The 17,148-nt window shown below is 38.9% G+C and overlaps 1 protein-coding gene across 5 annotated transcripts; it reads left to right on the top strand.

Moving 5' to 3' along the window:
* The first annotated feature begins 224 nt into the window (after nt 1-224).
* On the top strand, nt 225-16,770 carry CCDC66 (coiled-coil domain containing 66). 5 transcript variants are annotated; one of them, XR_013922554.1, is made up of 21 exons: nt 225-251; nt 1,736-1,800; nt 3,731-3,753; nt 4,566-4,986; nt 5,409-5,544; nt 5,660-5,763; nt 6,737-6,861; nt 7,620-7,793; nt 8,616-8,747; nt 10,281-10,534; nt 10,898-10,982; nt 11,801-11,962; nt 12,459-12,606; nt 13,017-13,139; nt 13,689-14,167; nt 14,354-14,391; nt 14,710-14,954; nt 15,356-15,483; nt 15,586-15,672; nt 16,067-16,267; nt 16,517-16,770. XR_013922554.1 is itself a non-coding variant. In XM_080350449.1 (20 exons), the coding sequence occupies exons 1-19, from the start codon at nt 241-243 to the stop codon at nt 15,667-15,669; spliced, it is 2,937 nt and encodes a 978-aa protein (XP_080206575.1). In that variant the 5' UTR covers nt 225-240; the 3' UTR covers nt 15,670-15,672; nt 16,067-16,770. The 5 variants fall into 5 exon arrangements, 4 of the variants coding, with proteins under 4 accessions (XP_080206575.1, XP_080206577.1, XP_080206578.1 ...); XM_080350449.1 differs by having other exon boundaries at nt 16,067-16,770; XM_080350450.1 differs by lacking the exon at nt 225-251 and adding an exon at nt 276-291 and having other exon boundaries at nt 16,067-16,770.
* Nucleotides 16,771-17,148: the final 378 nt, after the last annotated feature.

Raw genomic sequence — 17,148 nt, 5'->3', positions numbered from 1 at the left:
ATAAGCTTAAGTGCCATCTCGAATAGTAAAAGATCCAAACTGGCCCCGAAGCGTTTTATTGAACGTGACCAAACGCCGAATGTCCCGGGCGCGGGACTCCATTCCCCACAAGGCTCCGCACCCCGCAGTGTGCGAGCATCCCATTGGCTGCGCGGAGGGCCTATCGCCTCCCGGCTCCTTGCGCGGGGTCGGCAACCGCCGTACACAGAGCGCGGGATGCGCGGGCGTCTCCTCAGCGCCATGAACCTGGGGTGAGGACGGACGGGACGAGGGCGGCGCCATGGACCTGGGGTGAGGAGGGATGAGGGGGCTCGCTGTGCCGGCAGCGGGGCCGGCCCTGCCCGGGGAGCAGCCCGGGCTGCCCCTGCGCGGCGGGTCGGGGCTCTGTGGGGCGGAACGACCTGCGCGGCGAGGCCGGGGTGATAGAACCTGCTCTGGGTAGGCCTCGGGAAGGGCTCTGGAAAGCGGGTTTGGGGGGTGATTATTTGCTGTAATACTACCCAGAGCACTCCCCAACTGAACACACGGAATTCAGAAGCACCAGCTATAATTTAACTTCACCAAAAGACAAACTCCCAAGAACCCCTTTCATCTGAGACTGGAATGGTAACACCTGTAGCACCACAGTAAGAGCCTAATTTAGGCACCAGTCCATCTCATTACTCCTCTGCTGAGCTCCTGACAAATGCCTAGAAAGTGCAGTATGAATTTTTTTTTTCCTTGACAAGGGGGCAGGTGAGTGAGGAGCAAACACTAAAAATTTGTACTAGGTGTGGGTAAAATTGATAGAGAGCTAGCAAGCTTTGAACACTGAATGCATCGTCACTTCTTAGTAGACTTTAGATTGCTTCTCATAACTGCTTAGGTGCTATGTCTTGTTTTATAGCTCATGCAATGTATTAAAATTATGTCATATAATGTCTGACTCATATAATGAGCCCCCTTTCACAGCCCCACTGCCTCCCACCAACACAAAGCACCAAGCCAGACGAGCAGGTGCTGGGCTCAGCTCAGCTGCCGTGTGCGATTTGAAGGTCTCAGGTTACAACTTGGAGCACTTTTGTGCTGCTATCTTAACTAGAAAGTTGCATACAAGCTTTAGGTATATTAGATATATATATAAATGAAAGGGAGCTTGAAGAGAAGCATTATTTTGAACATTAATTGTTAGATTGCCTCAAATTAGTGTATGGAAGAAAAAGAAAAGTGTTTGAATACTTAGCACTCATACACCTGAGCACTGCCAACTTCTTATTTTTTTAAAAGCTCTTACAATAACGTTTGTTCCACATAGAAACGTGGACTGTTCTGCATGGAAGCACAATTGGAGACTGTTTTCAGAATACAGACCCTCTTTGTGATCAGTGCTGGCATTCAGACTTGTTCAGCATTTTTTGTGGCACGCAGTTTATATTGTTGGCCTGTTTAATCCTTGAGGCAGGCACGTTGCTATGTATGACAGTATAGAGTGGCACCTTCTGTTGGAGCATCTACTTTGTAACATGCAGGAAAAATTTTCCAGAATCTATAATAAAAATACACCCTCTTCAAGACCTGTTGATTTCTTTATATTAAGTAACTTCTCACAAACATGGGAAGCTTGGGATATGAAAGAACATCTGGACCAACAATAAATACACTGTTACAAAATTGTCCTTGTTATTGTAAAAATCTTACCATTATCAGATGACTTAATATCTCAGATTCCCCCCTCTCTCTCTCTCTCATTTTACAGAGATGGACTGAAGCTTGAAACTGAAATACTGGATGGAAAACCCAGGCTAATTTTAGCTGCTTCTGGTATTTTTAAAAATCATTTTTCTCAAGTAATCTTTAAAGCTTATTGAAGTTAAACTTCAGATCCAAGCAACATGAAACACAGTGTTACAGAAATATTATTCAGATTAGGAAGAATATTTGTGCATTGTCATTTTCAAGTCCTCTTACTCACCAGCCTGATACTGGAGAGTAGGTTGATACTGAACTTCTGAGTAGTCTGTTCACTGGTGACGAGCTGGCAAATGGTCTTGACTCTTCACAGCTTTTCTCTGCATTCATAAAAAAAATTAAGTGCTATTCGATATTAACTGGCAGAACTTGATAATTTCTATAACTTTATAGCACCTTACCAATGAGAAAGAGGCCTTGTTGCTTGCCACTTAAATTACACAGAATTACATAGTTACAGTCACATTTCTGACTTTAAAGCAGCTTCAGTATTTGGCAGTCAATCTTTATAAATTTCAATAAGCAGTTTATTTTGGCCAGATCTCATTACTACCACCTGAGATAGACTTTTCCAGTATATGTTCATAAATAAACATTAAATTCTGGTTTTGTGATTTGTCAAGTTTCTTTACAAGAAGTCTACTTTCCCTAACTGTTCTATCTAGCAATCAGGATACATTCTCCGTTTAACGCCCTCTAAATTATATTTCACATTCTGCATTTACCAGAGAGCTGTCTAATGAGGCGTCGTGGGGTATTTTGAGTCAGTAAGGAAGACCAGTCTACTGGAAACAAAACCTTGCAACACCTCGGAAACAGCAACACTATGATTTTCAGTTTTTTCCAACAATAGCATCATTGGCTGGGTAGGGCCAGCGTACATTCCAGGGTGCTCCAAAATAAAGCACTATCTATGACTTTGGCCCAGCCTTGAACAAGCAGTCTTCTCCAGAAATTAACACGTTTACACAACTGACATAAACAGCACTTCCTTGACTTGAATTGTGTCAAAAATTGGATCAAATTGTATTACTGCTGAATTTCAGTTTTCTGCACTGTCAAATACTGCTAACAGTCTTAAGGGCTAAAGTAGGATTATTCTGTAGTAGCTTAAGCTGCTATAATACTCAGGATAATTGTTTTTCTTTTACACAAAAATAAAACAAAACCAAACAAAAATTACAAAGAAAGCCCTACCAACAACAACGAAAGGAAACCAACCAAACAACAGCTCCATAAGCAGCACTCCAGAGATCCACGTTGTACATCTCCCCACTGTGAAGGCAAAGACCCTATTTTTCTTTCTCCTTTCCACAGATAAGTTGTTGTCTCCCCTTTGCCATTAGGCATATGTGCAAGATTTCTTGTGTTTAGTACCACATCCCATCTATTCATATTTTAATATTCTTTATTATTGTTTTTAGTATTTAATATTATTTTTGAGACCACTACACCTCTATGCATCCTCTAGAATTTGTGTTGAAAGACAAGACTGTTTCAGGGCAACAATAATAGATAGTGTGATTCCGCAAGTATTGTTTCTTTAGGCTGTCAGTGGTGGAGACAGATATCATCATGTAGTCAGATGGAGTTGAATATAGGGACTATCCCAAAAGAATATGAGACAGAAAGCAAACTGAAAAATCACAATAAACAAACAAAAATAAGCTATTACCACAGGGCTCTCTGAGAAACAGAATGAAAAACAGGGCAAGGTCAGACTGGCACAATGATTTTATTAGATCTGTATAAAACTGGAAATAGTTACTGAAATAGGTCCAGTCTTTTTTCCAACATACTTTTTAAACGTGTATACCGAAATTACAAAAAAGTAAATTGATCTAGTTGGGGCAGATATTCTGAGGAATCTACTTTCCCCCAGCCTTAAAAAAAAAAAAAATCAGATTAATATGACAGTTTACTAACTTCTCAAGATTGTCTTTCAGGAGAAAGTTGTGATTAAATACTTCTCTCTCATATGTTTGTATTTGTTTCCCAAAAGATAAATCGAAACCTGCAACGAAGGTAAGTGCAAAAATGACTTTTCTTTGAGCACACAAATTAACTAGTTAATTTGTTAACACAGAAATTTGAGAACACATTTGAACTCTCTAAATACTTGTAATCAATGATATTTATGAAAGATAAATACATATTTCTCAGGGTTGTAATAGCTGTTAAAAAGGATGAATTCAGAATTCTGTGACTACTTTTACCTTTGCAAAATGCTTTAATTTACTTTTCCAAGAAGTTACACCAGCACAGGAAATCACATAAATCAGAACTTTCAGAGACATTGAAGGGATTCTGGTAAAATAGGGACCTGAAGCATGTTTAAGTTCCAGTTTAGTCATATAGATTGTCCGTCCCAAGTAAACTAGAATGTGATGAGTTGGGGAAGGAAAGAAAGCAGAAAAAAAGCCTCGAAACATAGGAAATAATTACAAGTGTACACCAAGGACCTTGAAAATGCTAAAACTTTAGTACAAATGGAAAAAAATCCAGATTGAAATAATATTGGTTTTATGTTGAAAACATACCTGTTTGAAGCCAGGATTCAGAAACACCAAAGAAAGGCAGTTAATGTTTATTAATTCTTTTAAATGTTGTGCTATATAAACTTACTTTTCATACTGTCATTTTAAAATATTCAAATTTGCATGCTGTATTCTCTTCCAAAGTATTCCCAGTACTCATTAAGATATTTCATTAGTTGCTACTGATGTAACAGAGAAGAAAAATGACACTTATTTGTTGCTTCAATCTTGTTTTCATTTGTCACCTATGCAATTTTATTTCCTTAGTTAATATGTGGTGAAATCCTATTGCTTTAACAGATGGGTAATAAAGCCAGAGCACCTAAGCAGGCCTTGAGACTAAGGAATACTGGGCATATTCTGCATTCCACACAAAATGCTGGTATCAAGCAGGAAAACTTAACGAAACCAAGGAGTGAATCAAGCTTATCAGTGACAAAGGGTGAAAAACTGCAAGTTACTAAACACTCCCCGCGTGAAACCACAACTAGAGATCACTCTTTGATTTTCCAAAGAGGCAGCACAAACAGATGTCCTGATTCAGAGAATCCTGATGTTGTTACAAAAAGGAAACAGAAACCTCAAACCCCACGTGTGTCAGCTGAAGACCTCAGAAGTTTGGCGTGTTTAACACAAGAACAGCTTCAGCAGATATTGATGACAATAAAAGAAGGAACGAGAAGCAGTTCTGAGACTCATAATGAAAAGCAAGAGGAAATGGGTAAGATACTCATAGTTGCATTAATTTCATAGAAACTGAGCAGACTGTGAAGGCTCAACTTTGAGTTCATAATTAAAGTTTATTTGCAGGCTGCAGAGATGTTACTCATGTTTAATGGTCTCAGACAAAATACTGTTTGCCATTATGGATCAGCTCTTTGCCACTAAGAATAAGACACACTGCAACTGAGTCCCAAACTCTGAGCTCTTAGCCAAGGATAAATGTTACTTTAAGTCTGACATTCTAAAAACACCCTGTGAAGTTTTTACTTATGTGCCTTAACTATACAAGCAGGGCTGAAAACAGTTTTGTTAAGCAGTGGGGAATTTGCAACTTTCTGCTGTTTTCAAAGTATTTACTCAAATGCTGAAGAAAGTTTCATGGTCATATATATATTTATATATTTTTGTATTCTACCACAGCTACTAATGAGGCATCAGAGATAAACAGTATAACATTGCTTCACAAACCTTGTGAAGCTTCACCTGTTCCAGATGAAACTAACTCCAATTCAAGCAGGAAACAAGAAGGACATCCACAGCCAGGACAGAAAGTTACGTACGTAGATCTGTGTTATTATCCACAAAAACTGTATCTCCAATAAGGATTTGTGATCTTTAAAATGGACAGATTAGGGTTTTAGGTCAAATTATTTTTTTCTTCTTTTCTCTAGAAAGGATTCCTGGAAACCTGCTGACGTGTTTAGTACCTTGGGTGAAAGAGAAGGGGAGAAAGCCTTACTAGAGTTTAGAAAGACCCAGTGGAAGAAGGAATTAGGTACTTACGACATACAGAATATATTTTTCATAAATTTATTACATTCAGTGCCAAGAAATTTTGTGTTCCTTATTCTCTTTTAAATTTACTCAGTGCAGTTGCTACAAATTGAAAAGTACAGTTTTATCGGTTTCCCAGACAGATTAAAATCCTTCAATTTCAAAATTTTATGCAAAGATTATCTATAAATTCTTGCAAAAATGCTTCTTAACCAAATAAGTAGTATCAAAGAACTATATTCAGTTATGCTTCATATTGTAGGAGTTATTTGCCACTGATGTCATCACATTCTGACAGTAGTTGATAGCCATTATCATTAAAAAAAAAAAACAACTTGTTTTGTTTTAATGGGCAAAGTGTGACCCTGATCTACAAGCTTGACTGAATGTATCAAATTGCAATTCAAAATGAAAATAGTTTGCAGCCCTGTCTCATCACCAACCAAGGGGCATCTCTGTCATAAAATCAAAGTGCTTAACGCAGTAGTAAATTCTGGCAAATGAAGCTTTTTAGGATTCACATGCAGGAGTGTTTTGTTTTCCACTCAGGCGCAGGCTGCCTGGTTTCAGGGTTTGATTCTGCATTGCCAGTGGCTTCCATGTATAGCTCTGTTGGATTTAATAATATTACAGTAGTCTAAGCCTGGTATAATAAAATGGAGAGAATTTAAATACTTAGTTATTTCTCTTAGCTTTCCCTCTTCCCCTGGGACATTGTTAAGCCTTCAGTGTTCGTAGTCTTCTCAGACATTCCCTAATTACTTTTACATCTCTGGTCAGAGAGTCGGCTGCCATCCTCTTAGCAGTGTCATGTTTAGACTGATGGGTCAGACAATGGTTACTTACTCTTCTAGTCCACTTTACAAGCAAAATTACAGGGGAGATGTGCATTGCTGCCTTTTAAAAAAAAATAACCTGCTCATGTGTGTATTAGGAACTCTAACTAGAGGTGGGGTTTTCTTTTTTTTTTAAAGATGAACAGGTAGCACTGAAAAAGAAACTGAAAGAAACTTTGGAGGGAGAGGTGGGATGTTTCTGGGTAAAACCCGGCAATAACAAAGCCCATAAAGAGAAGGTGGAAACATCTGATCCAGATAAGGTAAGGCTGTTCATTAAAACTAATGAGCACACAGCTTCCACAGCCATGGTCCAGAGCTGTTCTAATTCATACAAGATTTTTTTGTATGAATCCAGTCTTAGGGGTCACTTTCAGCACTTTCATGGCATGAATTGCTGAAACTCCCTGTTTCACACCTACTGCTGCACTTTTTATCTTCACAAATTAAGATCTCTGTAGCATGAACAACCCATTCCTGTCTTTCCACATTGGTTCCTAGCTAAAAAGTATAAACCTTGTCCAGTTCTGTTTTGAGGAACAGTCTCAAATGTAATGCCTGGTTATACAATTATTTACATTGTTCATGAGCTCCCACATGTATTCGCTAACATAATAAGCATAGCAATTTGACTGACTCTAAACTGCCTTTTAAAAAGTCAGCTGTCGCTCTGATAATACAGCATCAGATAAAGAGATGAGATGAGACTGCTTCATCAGTGAAATTGATGGCTGCTAATCAGAAGTTAGGGTTGTACATGCTATCAGTTATTCCAGTAAATTGCCTTTTTTGTGGCATATTCAACATTCCTAGAATAGTTACCGGGCTGCCCCATAAGAATTTATTTTCATCTACATAATTAAGAAATACTGGATATGAGATGCTTGGTTACAAGTTTTGACTGAAGTTTTAATGAATAGCAGTTTCTAGAAGTTTATTAGGTGTTGAAGGCTATTTAGTACAAAACAGGTGAACTAAATAAATCAAATCTTAAACAACTGACTTGTCACTTTACTTGCAGACATTGTTTCCAGCTGAGTCAATAACTCCCCCTGGGGAAGACTCTGTCTGTACAGCTACTTTAACCACAGAGGCTCCTCAGGGCCCACGGAGTGTTTCCTGTGCTCCAGCTGGGCAGTCTGCACATTTCAGTTCGGACTTCCCAGCTGCCAACCTCACAGCATTTGTTTTAGGGGTAAGATCTGAAATTGCATGCAGCGTTTTTTTCCTGATTTTTGACAACAGATGTATTCTCTTCAGTAGTTCTTTAAAGTCAGAAGAATTCAGTATAGACCTTTTCACGCTATGTAGAGAACTGTGTCTGAATGTTTGTCAAAATATTGATGTGAGCATTTTCAAGACTTATGTGAGGAACAGTACTAGAGGTGTGAGCTAAGTGTTATTTAGCTTTTAAGTATGCATTAAAGGAATAGAGAACAGGAACCTATCAAATATAAGACTTTAAAAAAATGTGTTGATGATAGAAGGTTCAAGAAGAAGTTTCTGAGTTACCATTAGTAGGCACTAATTGAAGAGTGGCTTTCATCAGGTGGTATTTAAAGTTCTCAGTGCCACTAGAGTTCATTAAAAAATACAGATATCCATTAAGAAACAGGAACAGCAGATACTATGTAGAATTTACTTGAGACAAATCACTACTAATTAGATCATGATGCTGAATCTACTGGAAACACAGACTGAGCAGTGAACCATAGCAAGAGGGTGGCAATTTTTATTCATGACATAAGTTGTGTTTTTTGAACGGAGAAGCTGATGGCTCAAGTTAGAATAGTATTCAAAGATGGGCTTATTCAGCATCTTTCTAACAACTGAAGCATTTTTGTGGAGCAAACACTTGCTACAGTTACAAACTTCCATGCTTTTTTTTTGTGCAAGAGAATAGGCCACTTATACCAAGCAACTGAAGCCAGAGTTTTCTGCCAAGTCTCTATTATGTAGCAAGACAAGGTACTGAATTATTTGTCCAAGGAAGAGACTACCACTTCTCTTATTTCAGGAAGCTGTGCCACAGGAACGACCTTTTAGTGCTTTGAAGCACGAGCAACAGAAAAAGTGGCTTGAAGAGCTGGACAAACAGAAGGAAGAAGCTAAGCTACGAAAAATAGAAGAAAAGCTTAGTTTATCAAAGGTACCTGTGGTTTAGAGGGACTCTTTGGAATGAGTTGTTCTTTCCATTTTTGTTCTAAGAAATAAAAGATGAAATTGTAGACCTAATGGAGTAGGGACAAAGGTGTAACTACTTGTAGCACATCCAGATTTTCACTGTAAGCCCATAGGACAATCTGATTGAACATTCAGGCAGCAGCTGTTGCAGAATTTTGGTAGCAGAAAACAGCCCGTATCTGCTGGGATGTGTTGGACTGCTTGCTGCAGAGAGGAAGACAATAATACTACTATAGATATTACTAGATTTTTTTTATTTCCCACTGTTGTGTGAAAGCTCTGGGGTTTGTAAGGTGTTGTGGAGACACTGGCCAGACACTTTGTAAAAAGACATTTTCTATAGATAACTGCTATATAGGAGATAAGGAAAGTATAGGCAACTACAGTGTATCACAGTGTTGATCACATCCTGCTCAAGAAATAAAATGCACACACGTACACTCTTATGAAACGCTTTTAAATGCTTGCACTCAAAAAAGTATTGAAGAAATTAGCATTACCTTTTTTGCCCTTTGTTTTTTCCCGGCTGTTGAACGTCAGTCTCTTACAATTGCTTTGCAGGTGGGATACCTGGAGAGACTTTTAATACTGTCGCAATTGGCCAACTTGGTCAATGTATCTTTTACCCCTGGAGGTTCTTCCTATAGAAGCTGACTTCTTTCCCTTACATGTTACTATTTCTACTATATTAGTAGTTTTAAGGTTAGTGGAACAGTCTGTATTCTTATACAGCCTGATACTGTCACACTCTTTCAAAGACTGTCTTTTGAAGCAAAGGAACGTGCAGGGAGATTGCACTACTGCTAGAATCCAGATTTCTAAGTTACTGTACTCAGCTTTAACCCCAGGATTGCATAAGAACCATGGGGTGTTCTGTATTATTAATTAACAAGAATGCTGGTTAACAAAATATATGAATGTTCACTGTCTGTGGCCTTCTAGATTAAAAGGCTACAGTTTTTACTCTCCACTGAAGAATTTACAGCAATTACATAGTTCTTGACAGAAGTTCTTCATTTTAATTCCACAGTTTGTAATAGTAGAAGAGAGCTTTCCTACCCACCCCCCAAAACCAAAAATCCTTTGTTGCTAGGCTTAGTCACATACCTGCACACAACAGAAACCTCTTCATTTCTTGAGTTGTTGGAGGCATCAAGTTTCCTCTGTAAATTGAGCTTTTAAAGTGTGAAGGGAACACAGCTGTGAAGGGTTTGTTCATTGGCTGGCCCTGAAAATATAACAGCAGTATGTTTTTTGCTGACCGAGTCTATGGATCAGCAGTATAATTTCTGATCTTGCTTGCATTTTAAGCAACAGAAAGATTTCTGTTTTCCCATTTAGGGCTTTAACTACTGTCTGTATTGTAGCCACATTAACAGAACTTTTCAAGTGTTCCTGTTTTACAGAATGTGTATTGTCTGTTTTATTAACCATACTTACAGAAACAGTGTAATGAGCGCGTTTCCTTTTCTGTTGTTGTTGCTTCATATTTATTCAGGCTGAAGAGCATGACAGATGGGCAATGCATTTTGATTCTGTAAAGAACCAGCTTAGTGCTAACGCGCAGCACCCCTTCCCCGGGAGGTACCCAGAGCAGCCTGACAGCCTTTGCCTGTCCCCTGGCCCTAAGGAGCTGACTGCTTTTGTTCACCCTTTTTCACCTGCAGCTTTAGGCAACCTCATGCCCTCAAAGGTGGGAAATGCAGAAAAAGCTGCTAAAACCGGCGCTTTGGAACACAGTCAGAAAGTCAGGTGGGTGAGCTTCCTAAGGATAACGGTCTGAGCCAGCACATTTCCGAGGCTTCCTCAGAAATGTTAAAAAAAAGAATAAGATTCTTTAAATCTCGTCTTTGGATCTTATTCATTTGGCTTTTGCTTTTTTCCAGAAACACCTGTTGTTTCAATTTTGAAATACACAAGTGCTTCCATTGTTCATTATTAAAAGTTACTGTAAATAACACTACTTTGTTCTTTAGTGAAATGAGTTTCATGATTCTAAGTTAATAAAATGGGAAAACCTTAATATGAAAATATTACTTGCAATTTAACTGATTCTAAGAAAGGCTTTATGATTATTTTCTTATGATTAAAAACACTTACGTTTGCCTGTCCTAGTTTCCTGCGTTCAATGACAGCTCTCCTGGACCCTGCCCAGCTTGAAGAGCGAGACAGGCGGCGGCAGAAGCAGTTGGAGCATCAGGTAGAATTCTGTTTTACTGATGCTATTTTAATGAGAAGAAAGGATGAAAGGTAGTGTTGTCACGACTAAAGCGTGAGATTTAATACCAGAATCCAGTGAGGTGCTTTAGTGCTTCAGATTACACGTTTCCAGTTGTTTAACAGTATTTCGCTCAGTAAGACTCTACCATTTTAATACTTGTACAGACATGATTGCATTTCTGTCACTGAATTATTGCCTCAAAAAACGCACAGTGCGCTCTTTAGAGCTCTAGTAGGTTTGTGTGCTTTTTCTTCAGTCTCCGCTGTCGTCAGGAGAACTGATGTTTACAGCTACGCATCCCATGAATCTTTACATTTTTATTTACGTCTTTAATTTACTTTATTGTCATTTACGTTACTTGTGTGGCACTCGAACTGAAGGTACCGCTGCATGACGATGTCTCTGGCACAATGTAAAGAAGCCTTAGTACAAATGTAATGAGCCTGTTCTGGTCAGGCTGTTATTTGCTAGCAATACCAGCTTACAGGACTGAACCACCATTTCTTTACAAGAAAAAACAAAAGCATTTTTGAAACCATAAAAAGCTACTTGTGTTTGTCTCTGGGTATTTCAAACTGCTTTATTGGGCTGGTGGTTCTCTCAAAAAGAAAGGAAGGCAGCTGCCTTTCTTGTGAGAAATCAAAAGAAACAAAGTGGAAAGAAAATGTCTTGATTATTTTAATGTATTTGTCCAAATCCAATTATTATACACATATGGTGGAAGTATATGAGTATGTAGATTATAATACCTTGATTGTTATATCTTTTCATTTTCCTTTGTTTTCTGTTATCCCTAGAAGGCAATAATGGCTCAGGTTGAGGAAAAACGGAAGAAGAAACAGCTGGAGGAAGAGCAGAGAAGGTGGGAAGAACAAGAGGAAGAAGAGCGCCTAGCACGGGAGAAGGCACAATTGCAGCAGCAGTTTGAGGAAGATGTGCTGAGGCAAAAACAAAAGGAGGTGGGATTTTTGCATTTTCTTTAGTGCCGATGGTCTGTAATGGGTTTTGAGGAAAATGGTTCTTGTTCTTCAGTTTCAAAATGGTGTTGCCTCATCATTCTGAAAACTAAAACTGTCTGAAACTTGGACATTTGAAACCAGAATCAGTTCCTTCAGGTCATAAACTTGTAACACAGTACGAGTTTAACAGGTATCTTTTTTTGGACAAGGGCCTTTACAGGAACAGAAATGGATAAGAACAGCAAAAATGGAATTGTAGTTTTAAATAATGCAGAAACATCCATTTTTTGCTAGCACAGCAGAGGTTCTGAATTCATCGTTATAATCGTGAAGGTTATATATTGCATCTACTCCACTAGTTGGGTTTTTTTTAGCAAAAAGGCTTTACTGAAGATAAGAATACACATAAACCTTGAGAATTATATGGAGGTTAAATAATACTATTAATTTTAGTCTCAAAATAAATGGTCACATATATATATATTATTTTTTAAAGGAACTCGTGACTCTTAAAACAAATGAGCTTTATCAGACAATGCAGAAAGCTCAAGAATTAGCGCAGAGATTAAAACAAGAACAGCGCATTCGAGACTTGGTGCAGAAGGGACACGACATTTCCAGACTGCAGAAGAACCTCAGTGGGGGTAAGTGCATGTCTTGCATGCTCGGTGGGGACCTTGGGTTGGGTTGGTTTGCCCTTCTGCATCGGGGCACAATTTGCTCCTTTGCTTCATGAACCACTTTTCATTTCGGCTTATTTAAAGAGCTTTCCAAACAAATACCAGTGTTAACTCATACGGAGAATACTGCAGTTTAGTAAGCTTCAAATACTGTGTTGCATTAAGGAAGAAATATAAAGAAATGATCAGGAATGTATAGGGAATGTTCAGACCTATCAATTAGATTTGCAGTGAAAAAGGTGGAGTATTGGGATCTGAAGCCCAGTTCTCAGTCTCGCTTTGAATTCTAAACCACAGTAGCCTGACAACTTGATAAAATGGTTTAAATAGAACATACGTTACTAAGTGGAACAATTTTCCTTATTTCTTTTTAGGTGATAAAGAATTTGAAAATGGTAATACTGACATTTCCCATCAAAGTCATCGTTTTCCTGCTGGCGTTCAGAGCCAGGTGGACCAGCAGCGTTCTCCTCGGAAAGACACGGCTGTGCAGACAGGTATGCAGCCCTCGGCTTCAGTTACTCTTGGTGGACATTAAGGAAGAATATTACAATATAGCACCATATTCTCTTAATTTCCCTGTAGCTGTTAATCACCAGTTACAGATTCAAGTCACCCCGTGTGCATTGGTGACTCGCTGCGATTACCACATGTTTGTAGTTGTCTTCAGTGTGAGTGTTGACAGGTTTGCATAATGTGGTTTGATATCAAGCAGGACTGGGCTCCTGATAAATCCGTGAAAATATTGGCAGAAACATTGTCAATAATTCTGGAATTCTACATTTTAAAATAACATAGTTTCATTTTATATAAATTTTGTTTTCCGGTGACTTGATTTCATTCTCCAGTTCCCCCTTGCCCTGTACTGAGTTTGGTTCTACTGGTCCTGTTTGTCTTCCACATCCAAAAGAATAAAAAACATTATAAAACTGTAACAACCACATCTTTAATAAAGTTAACAATGGGAGATTGACACGCAAACAAAAGTCAAACAAGTAATTCTAAAAGCTTTAGACTTGGACTTAAAATATATATCTATTTTTTAGATGACTTCAATATTTCAGCGTGTACCGAATCTGCTGAGGAAAGAGCTGCATGTTGTGGGTCTCCTGATATTTCCATAGAATATCAAGAACCCTCTAGCAGCAAAAAACACCAGAAGGAAATGCAGAATATAGATAAAAATAAGATTTCAGGAAAAGAGACTGGTGGCATTTACAGTGATCTATATGAACTATATGCAAGAAAAGAAAGACAAATTAAACCTTCAGAGAAATCCAGCAAGAGGCCTGACTGGAACATAAAGAAGCCTGAGAAAAGGTACATTCCAGCCTCGGAAAGGTACCCGAAACAGCTACAGAAACAGAGGGCGGAAAACAAAGTGAGACGGCAAATGGAGCTGCTGCAGCTGGTAGAGAGAAACGCCCCTGGGAACCTCTGCCTGAAAAAGGGGGGATGTTCAGAACTGTCCCCTTCACCTCACCAGGAAACAACTGCGAAGCACAAGGAGCAGCGTGTCAGGAAGGTAACGCTTCGCTCTGCACGGTGGGCTGCTGGTTAATTCAGTGAGTCTTTGCTAAACACATTTCTCCTGAACGGGTCAGACAGCCCTTGGGGATTCACAACAAAGTTGTCTCGAAAAGTTAAAGATTTGAATGTAAAATACGTGGAGCTTTTTATTTTACTTGTGACCTCCTTGTTTTTCTCCTAGGAAGAACAATTACATAAGAATCATTTGAATGAAGAAAGGTATGTCTGTCCTCTGCATTAACGAAATGTATAGATACAATAATAACAAAATGTATAAATACAATAATAATGAAATATATGTTTTTCTTTCCTGATTTTAATTTTTTTGGAAAAGAATTTAGATACATCTAATTGTCTACTATTGAAAATACACAAGAGGTATAAAAGATATAAAAGCAGGTATAAAACACAAGAGGTATAAAAGCAGAGTAAATGAGCAGAAGTCCAGTCCTCTGAGGGTTCTTTGCTCTTTGAGAAAATTAATCACATCACTGCAGTATTGTTTGGGTTTTTCTTTAACCATATTGTTTTGTACAGATCTGAATCGCCGCCCGTTCCAGCTGTCAGGAACAGATCGTACCCGGTACAGCAACACCCAATCCACGCTGCTCGTTCGGCGGCGCACAACAGCGCTGGTAGAAGAGAGAGGAGCCCCAGGGCGGGCAGAGCCCCCTCCCCACAGTTCGTTCCCTACGTGCGAACAAACGAGGTTTATTACCTGGATCCCGACGCCCCAGTGACCAGACCTTCCACCCACGACCCGCAGCAGCGCCCGTGCAACGGTACTGGAGCGGATGAGGAGCTGCCGGGGTAGAAGTGATGGTACCAAAGTGCTACCATTGGTTTGCTATCTGAATTTTGCACTAACTGGGGTGTGTGTCAGCACTGTACAGCAAGCCTGTGCAACCAAATACTATTCAAACAGACAAAGGTTTTTTTAAAAAAACCTAAAAAGCAACACAATTTTTTTGTTCATCTTTTCTGTCTGCTTACCTTTGATGACGTATGCTTGCACATCTCTGCTATTATCATACAGAGATTTGGGGTTTGGAGATATTTGACTTAAAATAGTGACTGTAATCTGATAGTAACCAAAACCTGACTTTAGGCTGTGAAAACGTCCTGCGTCGGCGTTAGCGCAGCACTGAGGGAGCTTTGCTGACCGGGTTGATCTGCATTTCAGATTCTTGCCAAACACCACGACAGCTCTGCAGCTGTGATCACGTTCCGGATCCTCTGCTCAATCCTGATGTCGTTAAAATCAGAGACAGACAACAAGCAATTCTCAAAGGACTGTCAGAATTACGCCAGGTAAGCACAAAGTGTATATATACATATATATATATATCTATCTCTCCATCTGTCCACTGAAGTCCAAAGGAACATTGGCAGCTGTTCCTTCCCTGGTTCCAGGGCCTCTTGCAGAAGCAGAAGGAGTTGGAGTCCGCTCTGATTCCTGCGCTGGCTCAGGACGAGAACTTCATGTCTCCCTTTTGAGAGGTACAAATGATGTTCTGAAGTCTGAACAGAAGGGCGCAGCACTGTGTTTGCCACTGTAATAAATTATGAACCAGCTCTCTCTTTTTTATGAAAGAATCAAATTTTGTGAATTTTGATAGACTACAGGGTCACGTTGCTTTTCACATTTAAGGTACATTAAACTGATCGTGTGTCTGTTTAGAATGGTCTTGTATGTCCAATTAATATAAGCGACCAAAACACTGTAATGTTACTGGGGTTTTTTTTAGAACTTGGTGCATGTATTTTGATAAATAAAAAGATGAATAGCTTGGGTAGACCTGGTTGGTATTTTTAACTACATGAAACTGCCTGTGCTTAACTACTCAGATTGCTTTTAGGCTTAGACAATGCATATTAACTCAACTAATCCCAGCTTTCAGGACCACAGAAGTGCTGACTTAACTGCACTAACCCGACATCCTCCATAAAAGCACTAAAATCACGTTACAAACAAGAAAAAGAATCCAAACCTTTGGACAACATGAAGTCGGGAGCATTAGCAGAAGCCAAACCAGCAAGAGAATAAGGGCCATGGTGTGACCCCAGCTACTCAGCAGCAGCTGCTGTTTTCCAGGTGATGTTCAGAATGAGCCAATTATGAGAGAATCACTGGGGAAAAAAAATCAGTTTATAACACAACAGATGTGCAAAAGACCAAGATTAATAAACAAATTAAATGCTGTATTAAAAAAAAAAAAAAAGGAAATAGCAGTAATCATCATTGTAAAGTGTCAGAGCAGTGAGGGGTTTTCTAATTTATTTTTCTACTGCAAAGTAAACTACCGTAGTAATTAAAAGCAGCTTTGCCCTTCTCTCATTACAGTAATTACAGTGGCAAGATAAAAGTCATCAGATGCCGTGGTTGGTGCTGTAATGAGAGGGAGAACCAAAATTAGACACCAAAGTAATTGCTGTTCATGCAGTAAAGTTGTGCTTTGCAAACAATACAAAAACCACAGACAATGCGACGTCTTTGCAAGTCCCTTGTGCATCAAGAGCTGAGTTTATTGTTTGTCACGGAACTGCACCATTGGTAACTCCAACTGAGGTATTTAGCCAAAATCCAGCAGTATTGAAATAACTACACTGCCTCAGGGCTATGTAAAAACATTTGTACAAAACTCGTGTCAAATAAATACAGAAGTTTTGATATTTATGTAAAGAAAAGTGATTTGGATACTCTTACAGTTAAAAAAAACCCTCGTCGTTTCACATATTTTAGGCAAACATTCGGTTTTACATTAAAACAGACCCAGGTACAGGTCAAATACAAATGTAGAAACTTAAAAGTGCCAACAAACAAGATAATTCAAGTACAGTAAATGTTAAAAAATATATATATTTATTTCAACTTTCAGATGCTTTCAACAGGTACAGGCCATCAGGATTTAAATAAGACAAGAAAACGTTTGAGATAAAGGACAAGAAACTTTTTGTTCTGGATTAAAATAGAAA

Source organism: Nesoenas mayeri (genome assembly GCF_963082525.1).
Source record: "Nesoenas mayeri genome assembly, chromosome: 10".
Lineage (NCBI taxonomy): Eukaryota > Metazoa > Chordata > Aves > Columbiformes > Columbidae > Nesoenas > Nesoenas mayeri.
This window is presented reverse-complemented; position numbering and strand designations above follow the sequence as displayed.